At 38.8% G+C, this 19,873-nt stretch overlaps 1 protein-coding gene and 1 non-coding gene across 3 annotated transcripts in view; both read right to left on the reverse strand.

Annotated features, from left to right (window-relative positions):
- The window catches only part of LOC119520071 (TATA-box binding protein), a 62,779-nt gene that overhangs the window by 23,971 nt on the left and 18,935 nt on the right, over positions 1–19,873 (reverse strand). For both annotated transcript variants that reach the window (XM_037817819.1, XM_037817820.1), the window contains exon 4: positions 11,897–11,984. In XM_037817819.1, the coding sequence (XP_037673747.1) occupies positions 11,897–11,984 (88 nt within the window). The remainder of the gene's footprint in view (positions 1–11,896; positions 11,985–19,873) is intronic.
- On the reverse strand, positions 263–396 carry LOC119520150. The gene has a single exon (XR_005214141.1). It is a non-coding gene; the product is annotated as a small nucleolar RNA SNORA70 (small nucleolar RNA).

Genomic DNA, 19,873 nt, shown 5'->3' on the forward strand with positions numbered 1-19,873 from the left:
TCACCATGTCTGAATTCATCAGCATTAAAGCTCCACTTCTTAGAGATATGGATTTTCTGGGGCCAGGGAACTTGAGCTTAGCCCTGTGTAGCACCATGATCACACGCTCCTTGTTTTGAAGCTTGGTGCGGATGGACATGACGACTTGACTGAAGTGAACCCTGGCCACCGTACCCTGGGGCTTTCCAAAGGCACCTCACATATCTGTCGAGAGCCTAGAATGGAGATGGCTCAAGGTCAATCATGACCATCAACAGGAAGGGGCTTTCTCCAAGGTCCTTTAGGGAAACCCATGGGAGCAACAGGCTGGTGTGCTACCGAGGAGGCTACTGTCTGCACCCACTGCACACCACGCCCTCACAGGGAGAGGAGGAGAGTCAGCTTGATTGGCTACAGAGTAGGTTATCTTTATACTGTCTTGATAGTGTCCTCAGATGCACAAAGGTTTTAAATTTGATGATGTCCCCTGTATCTATTTTTTTTTTCTTTTGTTGCTTGAATTTTTGGTATAAAGCCTAAGAAACTATTTCCTAATACAAGGTTCCAAAGATGTTTCCCTATGTTTTCTTTTAGTAGTTTCACAGTTCTTATATTTAGGTCTTTGATCCATTTTGAGTAAATTTTTAATCATGGTGGGAGGTAGGGGTCCACCTTCATTCTTTTGTCTATTGCTATCAAGTTCTCTCAGCTCCTTCTGTTGAAGGGACTAGATGTGGGGACTGATTTCCGAACTCTCAGTTTAATTCCTTTGGTCTTTATACTTGTCTTTGGGCTAGTCACATGCTGTTTCGATTTTTGTAGCTTTGTAATAAGTTTTAAAATTGGCAAGTGTGAGTCCTTCAACTTTGTTCTTTTTCAAGATTGTTTTGACCATTCAGGGTCACTTACCCTTCCATATGAATCTGATGATCGGCTTTTCCATTTCTGCAAAGAAGACTGTTGGAATTTGACTAGATTGTTGCAGACTTTTACTTCAGAAGCTCACTGGTTGCTGAGTATGGCCTTATCTTTAATTATCACAAAGCAGGAAAAACTGCAGTGGAGGGGATTTCATTTAGTGCCCAGATCACAAACCTTAGCCATCCTTAATCATAGTTTGTAAATTTTCTGGTTGACTGAAGTTTTCCTTTGCCAAAAGGCTAATTGCTAAAACACTCTAAATTTCCAAAGAAAGCTTTATTTTCCTTGACCTAAGCTTCTACTCCTAGCTTAATGATAAAGTGATCCTTTCCTCAAATTTGCCACAAATTATGTCACATGAAGTTGTTCCTGAAAGACCTATTTGGGAACTGGCCTACCTTCCCCTCTAATGGTCTCAATCTTGTTATATTCTGAGCTTATGAAGTACTATCAAACTAATGTACTGAACAAAGTTGTATGCCCAATCGTGGTAAGCTACATTTCTAAAGCAAACACCACTGCACACACCGCTACATGATATACAGCAAGGAGACTAAGTTGGAAGATATATCAATAAAAGTCACCTTAGAACAGCCTAGAATAAAAAGTTGCAGACACTTTTAACTAAAATACTGTTCTTAGGCACCAGGATATGTACACATGGATGCATATTTCCCAGTTTCCCCATACTCAGAATACTACAACTGGACATCTCTATTCTGATGCTCAATAAAAGGACTTCAGAAGCCATTACTGAAAATACAACTTCCTCCCAAGATCTTCAGATCAAAACCCAGAATTAGTGCAACAGATTTATGAGTCATTATTGCCTTTTCATTCTCTCACTTTCCCCCTTAGTATTAATCTTTTAAACTTGTTATCCAGTGCAGTAGAAAAACATGTTCTTAAATCTAAACCATTCTGTGGTACAAACCATTGTAAGTAGGGCCTTTTGATGAGGTTACTTCAGTTAAACTGTGATCCATCTCAATCAGGATGGGTCCTAATCCTATTACTGTGGTCCTTTATAAGAGAATGAAATTCAGACACAGAGAGAGAGAAAGCCACAGAAGCAAGAAGCTGAAATCAATGAAACCCAGAAGAGAAGGGAGAGACCAGCAGATGCCGACATGTGCCTTTCCATATGGCAGAGGAGCCAAGGATCGCTGGCAGCCAGTCTCTGGGAAGAAAGCATCACCTTGATGATCCCTTGATATGGATATTTTCACGGTCTCAAAACCATAAGCTAATAAATTCCCATTGTTTAAGCCAGCCCATTTCATGGTATTCGCTTTGAGGAGCCTAGGAAATTAAAACATCTGGCTTTTTCAAGCATTCAAAGCAAAAACCCTGAGTTTATTAAGATTATGACATTGGTATCTTATTAGGAGGGATATAAGACCCTGGATATTCCACTGGTTTATATCAGAATTTCTACCCTGGCTAGGAATTCCTGAGTTACAACACATGATCTTGCTTGAAAAGCAAATGAAACAGCTCAAGCGTTAGAAACCCAAGAAACTATCATAAATTCATTGGCTAAAACATAAAACAGTCCTAGATAACAGAATTGCCCTCAACTATTTACTGGTCAGTCAAGTTAGAATCTATGGCTAATGTATCTGCATAAATATTTCAGGAAAAAAAAGTAGAACAATCAATTAATCAACTGAGGAAAAAAGGACCTGGTTAGCTAAAACTGATCAAGCTGATTCTTGAGACTTATTTTCCAGGTTTGGCTTGAGCCAACCATAAAACTAGATGTGTAGTGGGTCCCATTAATTCTTACGATATTTAAAATTGTTCTTACTCTTTTTGTTCTCTTCCACTGTATAATATCCAGGTGCTTAAATGCTGCTACACAGCCACTGTTTCAAGATGACATTCAACTAATGACATTACATAAGAAAAAGAACGAAACCCTCACAGTCAACTTGTATTAGAAGTTCAGCCAAGAGGAGAATCGAGAGATATTGGTAAGGAAAATGGTACTAACATAGCAAAACTAAGATGGAGATGTGAACACAGGACATTGATAGACAGTACATTGAGAGACAGCCTGTCATACATAATTCATAGTTAAATTTACAAGGTTTCTGAAGAACTCATAAATAACCTAAACTGTTCATACATAATTCATAGTTAAATTTACAAGGTTTCTGAAGAACTCATAAATAACCTAAACTGTTTGGATGACCTAGCTAGGGACTCAAGGGCAGAAAAGCCTGGCTGCCTTCTTTGCTAGCTGCCAGCTACCAATAGCTTATCCAAGTCTGGAAGAGAAGCAAATACTGCACTTTAAAAATGGTTCAAGGGAGGTGGGGCAAGATGGCAGACTGGTAAGCTGTATGTTTTAGTTACTCCTCCAGGAAAGTAGGTAGAAAGCCAGGAACTGCGTGGACTGGACACCACAGAGCAATCTGACTTTGGGCATACTTCATACAACACTCATGAAAACGTGGAACTGCTGAGATCAGCGAAATCTGTAAGTTTTTGCGGCCAGGGGACCCGCGCCCCTCCCTGCCAGGCTCAGTCCCGTGGGAGGAGGGGCTGTCAGCTCCGGGAAGGAGAAGGGAGAACTGCAGTGGCAGCCCTTATCGGAAACTCATTCTGCTGATCCAAACTCCAACCATAGATAGACGGAGACCAGACACCAGAGAATCTGAGAGCAGCCAGCCCAGCAGAGAGGAGACAGGCATAGACAAAAAACAACACGAAAAACTCCAAAATAAAAGCGGAGGATTTTTGGAGTTCTGGTGAACATAGAAGGGGGAAAGGCAGAGCTCAGGCCCCAGCTCAGGCCCTGAGGCGCATATGCAAATCCCGAAGAAAAGCTGATCTCTCTGCCCTGTGGACCTTTCCTTAATGGCCCTGGTTGCTTTGTCTCTTAGCATTTCAATAACCCATTAGATCTCTGAGGAGGAACCTTTTTTTTTTTTTTTTTTTTTTTTTAATCCTTTTTTCTTTTTCTAAAACAATTACTCTAAGAAGCCCAATACAGAAAGCTTCAAAGACTTGCAATTTGGGCAGGTCAAGTCAAGAGCAGAACTAGGAGAGCTCTGAGACAAAACGCAATAATCCAGTGGCTGAGAAAATTCACTAAACACCACAACTTCCCAAGAAAAGCGGGGTGTCCGCTCACAGCCATCATCCTGGTGGACAGGAAACACTCCTGCCCATCGCCAGCCCCATAGCCCAGAACTGCCCCAGACAACCCAGTGTGACGGAAGTGCTTCAAATAACAGGCACACACCACAAAACGGGGCGTGGACATTAGCCTTCCCTGCAACCTCAGCTGATTGTCCCAGAGTTGGGAAGGTAGAGCAGTGTGAATTAACAAAGCCCCATTCAGCCATCATTTCAGCAGACTGGGAGTCTCCCTACACAGCCCAGCAGCCCAGAACCACCCTGGGGGGACGGCACTCACCTGTGACATAGCACAGTCATCCCTCAACAGAGGACCCAGGGTGCACAGCCTGGAAGAGGGGCCCACTTGCAAGTCTCAGGAGACATACGCCAATACCAAGGACTTGTGGGTCAGTGGCAGAGACAAACTGTGGCAGGACTGAACTGAAGGATTAGACTATTGCAGCAGCTTTAAAACTCCAGGATCACCAGGGAGATTTGATTGTTAGAGCCACCCCCCCCTCCCTGACTGCCCAGAAACACGCCCCATACACAGGGCAGGCAACACCAACTACACACGCAAGCTTGGTACACCAACTGGACCCCACAAGACTCACTCCCCCACTCACCAAAAAGGCTAAGCAGGGGAGAACTGGCTTGTGGAGAACAGGTGGCTCGTGGACGCCACCTGCTGGTTAGTTAGAGAAAGTGTAACTGTAGATCTGATAAATTAGAGATAAGGACTTCAATTGGTCTACAAATCCTAAAAGAACCCTATCAAGTTCAGCAAATACCACGAGGCCAAAAACAACAGAAAACTATAAAGCATATGAAAAAACCAGACAATATGGATAACCCAAGCCCAAGCACCCAAATCAAAAGATCAGAAGAGACACAGCACCTAGAGCAGCTACTCAAAGAACTAAAGATGAACAATGAGACCATAGTACAGGAGACAAAGGAAATCAAGAAGACCCTAGAAGAGCATAAAGAAGACACTGCAAGACTAAATTAAAAAATGGATGATCTTATGGAAATTAAAGAAACTATTGACCAAATTAAAAAGATTCTGGACACTCATAGTACAAGACTAGAGGAAGTTGAACAACGAATCAGTGACCTCGAAGATGACAGAATGGAAAATGAAAGCATAAAAGAAAGAATGGGGAAAAAAATTGAAAAAATCGAAATGGACCTCAGGGATATGATAGATAATATGAAACGTCCGAATATAAGACTCATTGGTGTCCCAGAAGGGGAAGAAAAGGGTAAAGGTCTAGGAAGAGTATCCAAAGAAATTGTTGGGGAAAACTTCCCAAATCTTCTAAACAACATAAATACACAAATCATAAATGCTCAGCGAACCCCAAATAGAATAAATCCAAATAAACCCACTCCGAGACATATACTGATCACACTGTCAAACACAGAAGAGAAGGAGCAAGTTCTGAAAGCAGCAAGAGAAAAGCAATTCACCACATACAAAGGAAACAGCATAAGACTAAGTAGTGACTACTCAGCAGCCACCATGGAGGCAAGAAGGCAGTGGCACGATATATTTAAAATTCTGAGTGAGAAAAATCTCCAGCCAAGAATACTTTATCCAGCAAAGCTCTCCTTCAAATTTGAGGGAGAGCTTAAATTTTTCAGACAAACAAATGCTGAGAGAATTTGCTAACAAGAGACCTGCCCTACTGGAGATACTCAAGGGAGCCCTACAGACAGAGAAACAAAGAAAGGACAGAGAGACTTGGAGAAAGGTTCAGTACTAAAGACATTCGGTATGGGTACAATAAAGGATATTAATAGACAGAGGGGAAAAATATGACAAACATAAACCAAAGGATAAGATGGCTGATTCAAGAAATGCCTTCACGGTTATAACGTTGAATGTAAATGGATTAAACTCCCCAATTAAAAGATATAGATTCGCAGAATGGATCAAAAATAATGAACCATCAATATGTTGCGTACAAGAGACTCATCTTAGACACAGGGACACAAAGAAACTGAAAGTGAAAGGATGGAAAAAAATATTTCATGCAAGCTACAGCCAAAAGAAAGCAGGTGTAGCAATATTAATCTCAGATAAAATAGACTTCAAATGCAGGGATGTTTTGAGAGACAAAGAAGGCCACTACATACTAATAAAAGGGGCAATTCAGCAAGAAGAAATAACAATCGTAAACGTCTATGCACCCAATCAAGGTGCCACAAAATACATGAGAGAAACACTGGCAAAACTAAAGGAAGCAATTGATGTTTCCACAATAATTGTGGGAGACATCAACACATCACTCTCTCCTATAGGTAGATCAACCAGACAGAAGACCAATAAGGAAATTGAAAACCTAAACAATCTGATAAATGAATTAGATTTAACAGACATCTACAGGACATTACATCCCAAATCACTAGGATACACATACTTTTCTAGTGCTCATGGAACTTTCTCCAGAATAGATCATATGCTGGGACATAAAACAAGCCTCAATAAATTTAAAAAGATTGAAATTATTCAAAGCACATTCTCTGACCACATTGGAATACAATTACAAGTCAATAACCATCAGAGACTTAGAAAATTCACAAATACCTGGAGGTTAAACAACACACTCCTAAACAATCAGTGGGTTAAAGAAGAAATAGCAAGAGAAATTGCTAAATATATAGAGACGAATGAAAATGAGAACACAACATACCAAAACCTATGGGATGTAGCAAAAGCAGTGCTAAGGGGGAAATTTATAGCACTAAACGCATATATTAAAAAGGAAGAAAGAGCCAAAATCAAAGAACTAATGGATCAACTGAAGAAGCTACAAAATGAACAGCAAACCAATCCTAAATCAAGTACAAGAAAAGAAATAACAAGGATTAAAGCAGAAATAAATGACATAGAGAACAAAAAAACAATAGAGAGGATAAATATCACCAAAAGTTGGTTCTTTGAGAAGATCAACAAGATTGACAAGCCCCTAGCTACAATGAGAAAATCAAAAAGAGAGAAGATCCATATAAACAAAATAATGAATGAAAAAGGTGACATAACTGCAGATCCTGAAGAAATTAAAAAAATTATAAGAGGATACTATGAACAACTGTATGGCAACAAACTGGATAATGTAGAGGAAATGGACAATTTCCTGGAAACATATGAACAACCTAGACTGACCAGAGAAGAAATAGAAGACCTCAACCAACCCATCACAAGCAAAGAGATCCAATCAGTCATCAAAAATCTTCCCACAAATAAATGCCCAGGGCCAGATGGCTTCACAGGGGAATTCTACCAAACTTTCCAGAAAGAACTGACACCAATCTTACTCAAACTCTTTCAAAACATTGAAGAAAATGGAACACTACCTAACTCATTTTATGAAGCTAACATCAATCTAATACCAAAACCAGGCAAAGATGCTATAAAAAAGGAAAACTACCGGCCAATCTCCCTAATGAATATAGATGCAAAAATCCTCAACAGAATACTTGCAAATCGAATCCAAAGACACATTAAAAAAATCATACACCATGACCAAGTGGGGTTCATTCCAGGCATGCAAGGATGGTTCAACATAAGAAAATCAATCAATGTATTACAACACATTAACAAGTCAAAAGGGAAAAATCAATTGATCATCTCAATAGATGCTGAAAAAGCATTTGACAAAATCCAACATCCCTTTTTGATAAAAACACTTCAAAAGGTAGGAATTGAAGGAAACTTCCTCAACATGATAAAGAGCATATATGAAAAACCCACAGCCAGCATAGTACTCAATGGTGAGAGACTGAAAGCCTTCCCTCTAAGATCAGGAACAAGACAAGGATGCCCGCTGTCACCACTGTTATTCAACATTGTGCTGGAAGTGCTAGCCAGGGCAATCCGGCAAGACAAAGAAATAAAAGGCATCCAAATTGGAAAAGAAGAAGTAAAACTGTCATTGTTTGCAGATGATATGATCTTATATCTAGAAAACCCTGAGAAATCGAACGATACAGCCTACTAGAGCTAATAAACAAATTTAGCAAAGTAGCGGGATACAAGGTTAATGCACATAAGTCAGTAATGTTTCTATATGCTAGAAATGAACAAACCGAAGAGACACTCAAGAAAAAGATACCATTTTCAATAGCAACTAAAAAAATCAAGTACCTAGGAATCAACTTAACCAAAGATGTAAAAGACCTATACAAAGAAAACTACATAACTCTACTAAAAGAAATAGAAGGCGACCTTAAAAGATGGAAAAATATTCCATGTTCATGGATAGGAAGACTAAATGTCATTAAGATGTCAATTCTACCCAAACTCATCTACAGATTCAATGCAATCCCAATCAAAATTCCAACAACCTACTTTGCAGACTAGGAAAAGCTAGTTATCAAATTTATTTGGAAAGGGAAGATGCCTCGAATTGCTAAAGACACTCTAAAAAAGAAAAACGAAGTGGGAGGACTTACATTCCCTGACTTTGAAGCTTATTATAAAGCCACAGTTGCCAAAACAGCATGGTACTGGCACAAAGACAGACATATAGATCAATGGAATCGAATTGAGAATTCGGAGATAGACCCTCAGATCTATGGCCGACTGATCTTTGATAAGGCCCCCAAAGTCACTGAACTGAGTCATAATGGTCTTTGCAACAAATGGGGCTGGGAGAGTTGGCTATCCATATCCAAAAGAATGAAAGAGGACCCCTACCTCACCCCCTACACAAAAATTAACTCAAAATGGACCAAAGATCTCAATATAAAAGAAAGTACCATAAAACTCCTAGAAGATAATGTAGGAAAACATCTTCAAGACCTTGTATTAGGCGGCCACTTCCTAGACTTTACACCCAAAGCACAAGCAACAAAAGAGAAAATAGATAAATGGGAACTCCTCAAGCTTAGAAGTTTCTGCACCTCAAAGGAATTTCTCAAAAAGGCAAAGAGGCAGCCAACTCAATGGGAAAAAATTTTTGGAAACCATGTATCTGACAAAAGACTGATATCTTGCATATATAAAGAAATCCTACAACTCAATGACAATAGTACAGTACAGGCCCAATTATAAAATGGGCAAAAGATATGAAAAGACAGTTCTCTGAAGAGGAAATACAAATGGCCAAGAAACACATGAAAAAATGTTCAGCTTCACTAGCTATTAGAGAGATGCAAATTAAGACCACAATGAGATACCATCTAACACCGGTTAGAATGGCTGCCATTAAACAAACAGGAAACTACAAATGCTGGAGGGGATGTGGAGAAATTGGAACTCTTATTCATTGTTGGTGGGACTGTATAATGGTTCAGCCACTCTGGAAGTCAGTCTGGCAGTTCCTTAGAAAACTAGATATAGAGTTACCATTCGATCCAGCGATTGCACTTCTCGGTATATACCTGGAAGATCAGGAAAGCAGTGACACGAACAGATATCTGCACGCCAATGTTCATAGCAGCATTATTCACAATTGCCAAGAGATGGAAACAACCCAAATGTCCTTCAACAGATGAGTGGATAAATAAAATGTGGTATATACACACGATGGAATACTACACGGCTGTAAGAAGGAACGATCTGGTGAAACATATGACAACATGGATGAACCTTGAAGACATAATGCTGAGCGAAATAAGCCAGGCACAAAAAGAGAAATATTATATGCTACCACTAATGTGAACTTTGAAAAATGTAAAACAAATGGTTTATAATGTAGAATGTAGGGGAACTAGCAAGTAGAGAGCAATTAAGGAAGGGGGAACAATAATCCAAGAAGAACAGATAAGCTATTTAACGTTCTGGGGATGCCCAGGAATGACTATGGTCTGTTAATTTCTGATGGATATAGTAGGAACAAGTTCACAGAAATGTTGCTATATTATGTAACTTTCTTGGGGTAAAGTAGGAACATGTTGGAAGTTAAGCAGTTATCTTAGGTTAGTTGTCTTTTTCTTACTCCCTTGTTATGGTCTCTTTGAAATGTTCTTTTATTGTATGTTTGTTTTCTTTTTAACTTTTTTTTTCATACAGTTGATTTAAAAAAGAAGGGAAAGTTAAAAAAAAAAAAAAGAAAAGAAAAACAAGGGGAAAAAAAAAAAGATGTAGTGCCCCCTTGAGGAGCCTGTGGAGAATGCAGGGGTATTCGCCTACCCCACCTCCATGGTTGCTAACATGACCACAGACATAAGGGACTGGTGGTTTGATGGGTTGAACCCTCTACCACAGGTTTTACCCTTGGGAAGACGGTTGCTGCAAAGGAGAGGCTAGGCCTCCCTATGGTTGTGCCTAAGAGCCTCCTCCCGAATGCCTCTTCGTTGCTCAGATGTGGCCCTGTCTCTCTAGCTAAGCCAACTTGAAAGGTGAAATCACTCCCCTCCCCCCTACGTGGGATCAGACACCCAGGGGAGTGAATCTCCCTGGCAACATGGAATATGACTCCCGGGGAGGAATGTAGACCTGGCATTGTGGGACGGAGAACATCTTCTTGACCAAAAGGGGGATGTGAAAGGAAATGAAATAAGCTTCAGTGGCAGAGAGATTTCAAAAGGAGCCGAGAGTTCACTCTGGTGGGCACTCTTATGCACACTTTAGACAACCCTTTTTAGGTTCTAAAGAATTGGGATAGCTGGTGGTGGATACCTGAAACTATCAAACTACAACCCAGAACCCATGAATCTCGAAGACAGTTGTATAAAAATGTAGCTTATGAGGGGTGACAATGGGATTGGGAAAGCCATAGGACCACACTCCACTTTGTCTAGTTTATGGATGGATGAGTAGAAAAATAGGGGAAGGAAACAAACAGACAAAGGTACCCAGTGTTCTTGTTTACTTCAATTGCTCTTTTTCACTCTAATTATTATTCTTGTTATTTTTGTGTGTGTGCTAATGAAGGTGTCAGGGATTGATTTCGGTGATGAATGTACCACTATGTAATGGTACTGTAAACAATCGAAAGTACGATTTGTTTTGTATGACTGCGTGGTATGTGAATATATCTCAATAAAATGAAGATTAAAAAAAAAAAATGGTTCAAAATTCTTCCTCTTCCCCCTCTCTTTTCCTTTTCTTATATTTTTCCTTTGTTAGATGAAATCAATTCAATATTAGTTTCCCTTGAATACAAGTAAAGAGCATGCTGTTAAGTAACTATATGTCTTTGAGTTTTTCTTTGCTAGGGACTCCCCACTTCACCAGGATCCTGTTTCCCTTTTCATTCTGAACTTTACTACTTTCAGACTCTCAGAATCCAAAGTTTCTGTCAAGGCCTCTGACAATGCCTGCTCTTGTTTTTGAGTATGGCTACAGTTTTAGTATTTTTAAAATCAGAAAAACTATAGCTTCTTATTTTTTCCTTTCTAGTCTTTTTATCATAAAAAATTAAAACAGATACAAAAGCAGAAAAACTATTAAAATAAATGTGTTATATTTATTAACTCTAGGCCAATCTTGCTTCATCTGTATAACTCTCCCTCTCAATTCTGCAACTGGATTATACTGAAATAAATTCCAGATATCATGTCATGCTCTCCCATACAGTGTTCAAAACATAAATGGGATAATACTATATATTCTGTTCTTCAACTGCACATTATTCCCATCACAACGTAAGCTCCTTGAGTACAGATGCTAAGTATGTCTTGCAGACTGCTATGTATTCTTAGGGACTCCTCCGTGGTAGATACTCACGAAATTCAGTTGAATGAATGAACTTGTTCTATTCACTAAATATCAAAGATAAAGAGATACATATTTTGCTTTATATTCTCATTTTGTTGGTATCAAGAAACTTAAGTATGATACAAACTTCTAGGGCCCTTAAAGATAAATTCTTGTTTTATTATACAGTATGAAATGCATTAAAATAGCTCTTACCTTGGGATTATATTCAGCATTTCGGGCACGAAGTGCAATGGTCTTTAGGTCAAGTTTACAACCAAGATTCACTGTAGATACAATGTTTCTGCAAGAAATTTGAAAAGATAACATGATTATTTAAATTATTAAACTTTTACAGAATGGGGTACTAGATGATTATCTAGGAATCTATGACTTTTCACTAGGCTTTAATTAAAAAAAAAAAGTCACTGACATTTACGAAGGGTTCACCATGTACCACATACTCTGCTGGGCATTTTACATAGATTATTTTACATAGATTTAGGCACTCTGTAAAATAGTAACTATTAACATTCCCACTTTTCGCATGAGGAAGCTAAAAGGTGATGTAATTTGCTCAAGATCACAGGGCTCATAAATAGTAGTGCTAGGATTTGAACCCAGCCCATCTCCAGAGTCCATGTCCTCAACCATTAATTGAATCGGACCACCTCTAATCCAGAAACAAAGAAATGTCCCCACCCGACTGTATAAACGGTACAGCCACTCTGGAGGACAGTCTGGTGGTTCCTTAGAAAACTAAATATCGAGTTACTCTATGATGTAGCAATTTCACTTCTTATTATATACCAAGAAGATCTGAATGCAGTGACATGAACAGGTATCTGCACACCAATGTTCATCGCAGCATTATTCACAATTGCCAAGAGATGGAAACAATCCAAATGTCCTTCAACAGATGAGTGGATAAACCAAATGTGGTATATACACTTGATGGAATACTATGCAGCAGTAAGGAATGAGGTCATGAAACATGATACATGGGTGAATCGTGAAGACATAATGCTGAGTGAAATAAGCCAGGCACAAAAAGAGAGATATTGTATGTTACCACTAATATGAACTCTGTAAAATGTTAAAATAAGTGTCTTATACTGTATAATGTAGGGGACCTAGAGATAGACAGCAACTAGTGAAGGGAGAATGATAATCTAATAAGAACAGATAAGACATTGAGGATAATCTTAATGATATGGGAATGCTCAGGAATGATTATGGTTTGTTAATTTTCTTGGAGTATAGTAGGAACATGTTGGAAGCAATGTTATTTTAGGTTATTTTTTTTCTTCTTCGTTTTGTTTGAAATGTTTTTTTTTTTAATTTTTTGATAAATAAAGTTAAAAAAAATAATAGGGAGATCTATGGGGGGAAAAATGTCCCCGCTCACTCACATATGCCACCTCCTAAAAATCACTATAACGAGAAAAAACCAGTCATGGACTTTCCTCTCAAAATAAGTATCTTTTGGAAGGGCAAGAATTTAGTCTTTTTGCCAAAGGAAAAAACTCACTTTTTCTTCTGATTAATTCTCAGTGAATTAGGAAAAACTGACATCATCATTTATCATCTGGGTCCAATGGACCCAGTTTATTTTTTAATATCCTTAAATCCTTTTACATGTCATTTACAAAACAATAAAGATACAGTAAAAAAAAAAACTTTATTAGAAATATTAATATAAATTTAAATACTACAAACAAAATTATAGTCTATATATTCCTGGTTTCAAAGCAACATATACTTGAAATGGGCAATGCCCTTTGAATGCAACTAACTGCCCTTCAACTGTCATGCATGAACACAGAACACAGCCATTTAACCATCTTGTAAATACTGACTTCAGATATCAAATATCTAATAGGTTCCAGCTTATCATTTCTTCTGGTACTTGTTCTTGTACTGTCAAAATGTAATACTTCTGAAAACTTTAACTGCTTACAATTTTGCTAGAGAAAGCAGTCATCTTTGTTCCATAAATGTAAAACCAATTAGGATGATCAATCCAATGGATTTTCTCATTTCTACATCATCTGTTTCCTTCCAACCACATCTGAATACACACCTGCCTTCAGCCTTTGTCCACTTATAAATGGAATTAAGTAAACTGTGGTACATAAATATCATAAAACCATATTTTCCACCCATCAGATCTGACCATCCACAGTCTGAAATTTCACTTATATGATAAATGTCACCATCACCATTAGAGTCTGTCTCTTTGCATTCATTTTCTGCATCATCTAATAATTGTGAAACATGTTCCTCTGTCAATTTCTTCCTGCTGTTATTATGGGCAGGATATTAAAAATTATGCACTCCTGTGTTCTATGAAAGCTAAGAAGGAGACTGCAACAATGCCTCCAGATGTCTTGTATGGCTTCTTAAAAACTGATGCGATACTTTGGGCAACACAGCAAGGACAATGAAGTGCTAATGCACCATCCTTCAAGTAATTCCACCATTTTCCAATTTCTCGATTGTTTTAATCTTTTAAATACAGTTGAGAATAACTGATGAATAACAGTAAAATCATTCCTAGAATGCTGAAAGAGCAAAACGTTTCAAGATATAGGAAAAATAAGATCACTAAGATCCCACAATGTATAATCTTAGATTAAAAAGGATCTAATAGCTCCAAATGGTAATCGTAACATCTAACTTTTAAAATAGGTAAAAATTTCCCATCTATTCTTTCTCTAAGAAAGAATCAAAGGGATACAAGTAGTTAGAATTGCTCAACAAATGGAGCACAAAATCGGTTCAAATGGACCTTGATGGTAAACTGAAGATTAAAAGTAGCAAAGCCATATAAAATTTGGGGGAGGGAGAAAAAGGTTGAGGAAGAAGTGAAATAAGAATGGCAAACTGTTACTTACTGATGCTGGATGATGGGTACATGAGGTTCATTATCCTAGTCCTTCTACTTTAGTGTAAGTTTGAAATTTTCCATAATTAAAAAGGAAGTTTTTAAAATTATATAACACGTTTCTATAAATAAAACATTTATTTAGTGTCTGTTATAGAATGTAGGCACATGTTTTTCAATTCACCTAAGTTTACACCAAAAAAATTCTGCCTGTAAAACACGCACACAACATGGAAAATGAAGGAAATAGATGTATCAAGTGATATCTCAAATCAATTTGTTTTATTTTTCTAATCCAAATGGCTCTTAGGTTTTTCTTTTGGAATACTGTGAAACATTTCCTTATAGGAAGCTAAACTTAGTGCATTCTTCACCTTTCCAGGATAATACTCATAGACCACATCTGGAAGAAAAGAGTTCCTCAAATGCCACTATATCAATAAAAGTGATTATTCCAACAAAAATATGCATGACCATTCAACTTCTAAAAGGATAAAAATCAGGCTCACAAATTCAAACACTCTGGCTCAAACTAAAACACTATTGACTGCAGGACATTAGCTTATGACTTGTGTCATAATTCATTCATTAAGTCATACATCATTAAATTCATACAAGTCATCTCCATCTGCCTAACCCTGACCCAGGATTTCCCAAACTCTGCTCTGTTAACCCCATAGGCCAGGTAATTATTTGAGTGAGGGGCTGGCAAATGCACTGCAGGGTGCTTAGCTGCATCCCTGCCCTCTACCCATGGTATGCCAGTAGCTGTTTCCCCAGCTCTGACAACCAAAAATGTGTCCAGATATTGCCAAACATCCCCTGGGGGATAAAACCACTCCTCATTGAGAGCTGTCCCCCTAACCCTAACTTTGGTAGCTATCTTTTTTTTTTTTAAACCTTTTTATTTTACAACAATTTTAAACTTACAGGACAGTTGCAAAAATAATACAAACCCCATACAGAGAACTCCAACATACCCCCAAGCCCCAGATCCACTAATTTTAACATTTTGTCACCTTTGCTGTATTATTTGATCTAACATCCATCCATTCATTTTCTGGACATTTGAAGACAGGCAGCATGCATCATATCGATAACAATCTTTTAATGTGCCAATAAATTTAGGCAATTTATAGATATTATCTCATTGAAACTTTCCAGCAACCCTGCAAAGTAGGTATTATTAGCCCCCTTTTACAGATGGGAAAACTAAGGCCCAGAAAGATTAAGTAACTTTCACAAGGTCAGTAAGTGGCACAAACAGGACTTGAGCCCTAAAACAATGTGGCTTGATCAACATGGCGATATAAGACATCCACTGAAAAACTCTACCCAGAGGTTCAGCCAAAGATAGGGACAAATCTCACTTGCTCAGAACTCTGGAGGAAGATACAGACTGGAAAAGGACTCCAAAAACGCTGAATCAAAGAAAGAAAAACATCAGGTAGGAAACTTACATCCCAAACCAGCTGATCCTCTTCCCTCCCTCTTTGCTTGGTCCCACGCAGCAGGGAAGTGCCCAGAGGCAGCAGCCAGGACCCTCCCACCAGGGACACAGACTATAAAATCTCTCAGCAGTGAGACAGAGCCACACCTATATCCGGACACACAGACCGAAGGCCACAGGGAGCCGTGGAAGGATACAAGCCACTGAGAAGTGCTGAATACAGAAGGGCCCCAAAGAGGAGCTTCCAAAATGCAGGATTAGGAAGGGAAAAGCAGAACCTACTCCTTTCCCAAAAGCAGCGAGTAGCAAGACAGAACTGTCTGAATCAAACATTTGGGGATTCAGGGGACAGGAGCCAACAGTACAGTGCCTGTGGAGAAACCATGGTCAGAGATTGTGAGTAATACTGTCTGCGGCTCCTGACGTCCACCCCCAACCCTCGAGGGAAACAGCAGCGGGTGGCCCGATCCCTGCCTGGGGGACGGCTGTGGAATGGGGTGGCTGGGAGAATCCGCTGCCCCAAGCACAGAGGGGGACACAGCCCAACACTGAGCCAGATACTGGCTGTGAAGTAAGAACACAGAACCCCTGTTTCAGCCCCGCCAGGTCAAACGCTGAGGGGACCACACTTTCAGCAGCTTTAGAGTAAGTGGTCAAAGAGTGCCCTCTCCTGGGCAGGTTGGAAAGTACAGAGGAAAAAAAGGAGGGCTTTTTATTTACCCCCCCAATTTCACTCTTTTATTACTTTTCTTTTATCATTTAAGTCCATTTCACAAGGCAGTCTGCATATCTCTGAATGGAATCTCATTACCATGAAAGCTTTTTTAGCAATGATTTCATAACATTCTTAATTTAATAGCTCCGTCATTACTGAGAAGGCCTGGGAGCGAGGTCCTGGCTTTGCCGGTCACTGACGTTTTAATTACAAACCTTGTTCTGATGGCCAGGTTATTGTCTGGACAGCTCCCAGCTTGTGCCCCCAGGGTGAAAACGAAAATAACTGTGTTTCCTCCCCCCTCTCCAGGAAAAAAAATTGTAACCTCCTGTGTTTCTAAAATTAATTTTCAAAGGAGGGCTTTGTCTTTCCAAACCCTATTCCAGGGCCCACTGGAGCTGGTCTACACCCCCTGCTCGGGTACCCAGCCCTGTTCTGGCTAGGAAATATTGAGGACCCAACTGTCAACGAAGAGCTTTAATACAAACTCAAGAAACAGTGAAACCCCAAACAAGAGAGAGAAACTGGCCTCCAGAATAACCCCATCAAAATAATCAGATGACCAGATTATCAGCCAAAAAGCACAGGGCATACAAAAATACAATAAGATATGGCCCTGCCAAAGGAAAAAAGGAAAAAGTTGGGGAGCTACAGAAACTGGAACAACTAATCAAAGATGTTCAAGCAAATATCCTAAACAAACTCAATGAGATGACTAAAGAGATAAAGGATATTAAGACATTAAGTGATCTTAAAGAAGAATTTGAGAAAATACATAGAGAAATAACAGATCTTATGGAAATAAAAGACACTGTACATGAAATTATACTAGAATGCTGGGAACCCATCGCCCCTGCCATGGACCCACACCGGCGGAGCCGCAAGCCAGAAGCCCCTGAGAGGCGAGGCACACTGCGAGCGTGACCCCAGGCACCCTGCAGTGGGACGCCCCCTCAGGCCCTTCCTTCCATCAATGTGGTCCACGGAGACGTAACATTCTGAAGGAGATCCGAAAGCTTCAGAAGAGCACAGATCTATTGACAAGGGAGTGGCCAAACAGCCTCCTGGTAACAGAATTATGTACAAAATTCTCTTGTGCTGTGGGCTTTAATTGGCAAGCCCAGGCCCGGCTGGCCTTACAAGATAAGAAGATTGAAGACTGCATGGCTTTCCTCTGCAACAGAGGTAACACAAGAAACAATCAACACAATTCCAAAAACCTCAGAATTATTTTCAGATAAGAGATTCCAAGGGTGCTTCAGTTTGCAAATTATTGGTATGACTGTTTTAATGATTTTGAAGGCAGCAAATTTGCTGGTTAATGAAAAAAAGGACTATGCCTTGTTGTTTTAGACCTTTCCATACTGCTTACAATTTTTTACCATGCATATATTTAATTGTATTTAAAACATAGAGCAAAAATTAAGAGACAACCGCTTCACTCAGTTGCATAGAAGGGTCCCACCTGTCTAGCATGCAAGTCTCCACATATCAGATTAATTTCATCTTTATGGAGACATCAAGTTATTGAGTGTGACTGTCAACAATTTATAGCTTTTTAAAAACTTAATTGGGATTGAAATAGAAAATATTTAAGGTCTGATGTTTTAGTTCCTTCCAGTAAATGCCTATCAATGTTACTCAAAAATTCTAATCTGCAGAATTCAAAATTTTATTCTTACTTGTAAATCAAGATATATAATAACTTATACTTTGTACTTTTTTATAACTCTGTGGAGAGATAATAGAAACAATTTTTTAATAGAAAAAAACTTAAAACAGGTTATTAGAGCATAGAGATTATACTTTTTTTGTATGTGTTAACATTAAGTTCTATATTTGTACATTACATGAATGTGAGCAGATAAAAACCTTGCCTTATTGCAACTGGAAGCAGTTCAAAAGACTTCCAGAGAAACGAGAAATGTCACCCAAAGACTTCATATTTTGTGCATAATAAAAATGATGAGTGATAGAGGACTACTACTTATAATGTGTCAGTCAACTGAATTCAGAGACAAGCTCTACTGTTGAATAAACAAACTTCAACCCTGTAGAAAAACCTCATATTTACGCAGATGTTGAAATAAAGCACATCCATCCATGGAATATATATATACACACACACACATATATGTGTATATGTGTATATATATGTATGTGTGTGTATATACACGTATATACACACTAGAGACAACAGATTTGAAGAGGTGAAAGGATCAGCGAACCAGAAGGCAAAGCAACCAAATTCAAACAGACAAAAGAACAGATGGAGAAAAAAATGGAAAAATTTGAGAAGGGTCTCAGGGAAATGACTGACAACACAAAGCACACAAACATACGCATCATGGTGTCCCAGAAAGAAGAGAAAAGGACCAGGAAGAACACTTAGGAAATAATGGCTGGAAATTTCCCAACCCTCATAAAAGACATAAACACGCAAATCCAACAAGCCAACTACTCCAGACTGAATAAACCCGAATTCATTCAAAAGGTAGGAATCAAGGAAGCTTCCTCAGCATGATAAAGGGCACACATGAAACCCACAGCTAACACTGTACCCAGTGGTGAGAGACTGAAAGGGTTCCCTCCAAGACTGGGAAAAAGACAAGGACGCCCACCGTCACCACATTATTCAACACTGTTCTAGAAGTTCTAGCTGGAAAAATTAGACAAGAAAAAGAAATAAAGCACATCCAAATCTGAAATGACGAAGTAAAACTTTCACTGTTTGCAGACTACATGGTCCTATATTTAGAAAGTCCCCCAAAAACTATGACAAAGCTACTAGAGTTAATAAACAAATTCAGCAAAGTAGCAGATAAAAGATCCACACACAACGATCAGTAGTGTTTCTATACAGTAGTAATGAGATATCCAAGGAAGTAATCGAGAAAAAAATTCCATTTACAATGGCAACTAAAAGAATCAAATATCTAGGAATAAAATTAACCAAGGATGTAAAGGACCTGTACATAGAAAACTACAATACAATGCTAAAAGAAATAAAGACCTAAATAAACAGAAAGGCATTCTGTGTTCAAGGAACGTCAATGTTAAATGTCAATTCTACCCAAACTGATCTATAGAGTCAATGCAATACCAATCAATATTTCAACAGTTTGATGTTAATTCACTGGA

This window comes from Choloepus didactylus, chromosome 24 (assembly GCF_015220235.1).
Source record: "Choloepus didactylus isolate mChoDid1 chromosome 24, mChoDid1.pri, whole genome shotgun sequence".
Lineage (NCBI taxonomy): Eukaryota > Metazoa > Chordata > Mammalia > Pilosa > Megalonychidae > Choloepus > Choloepus didactylus.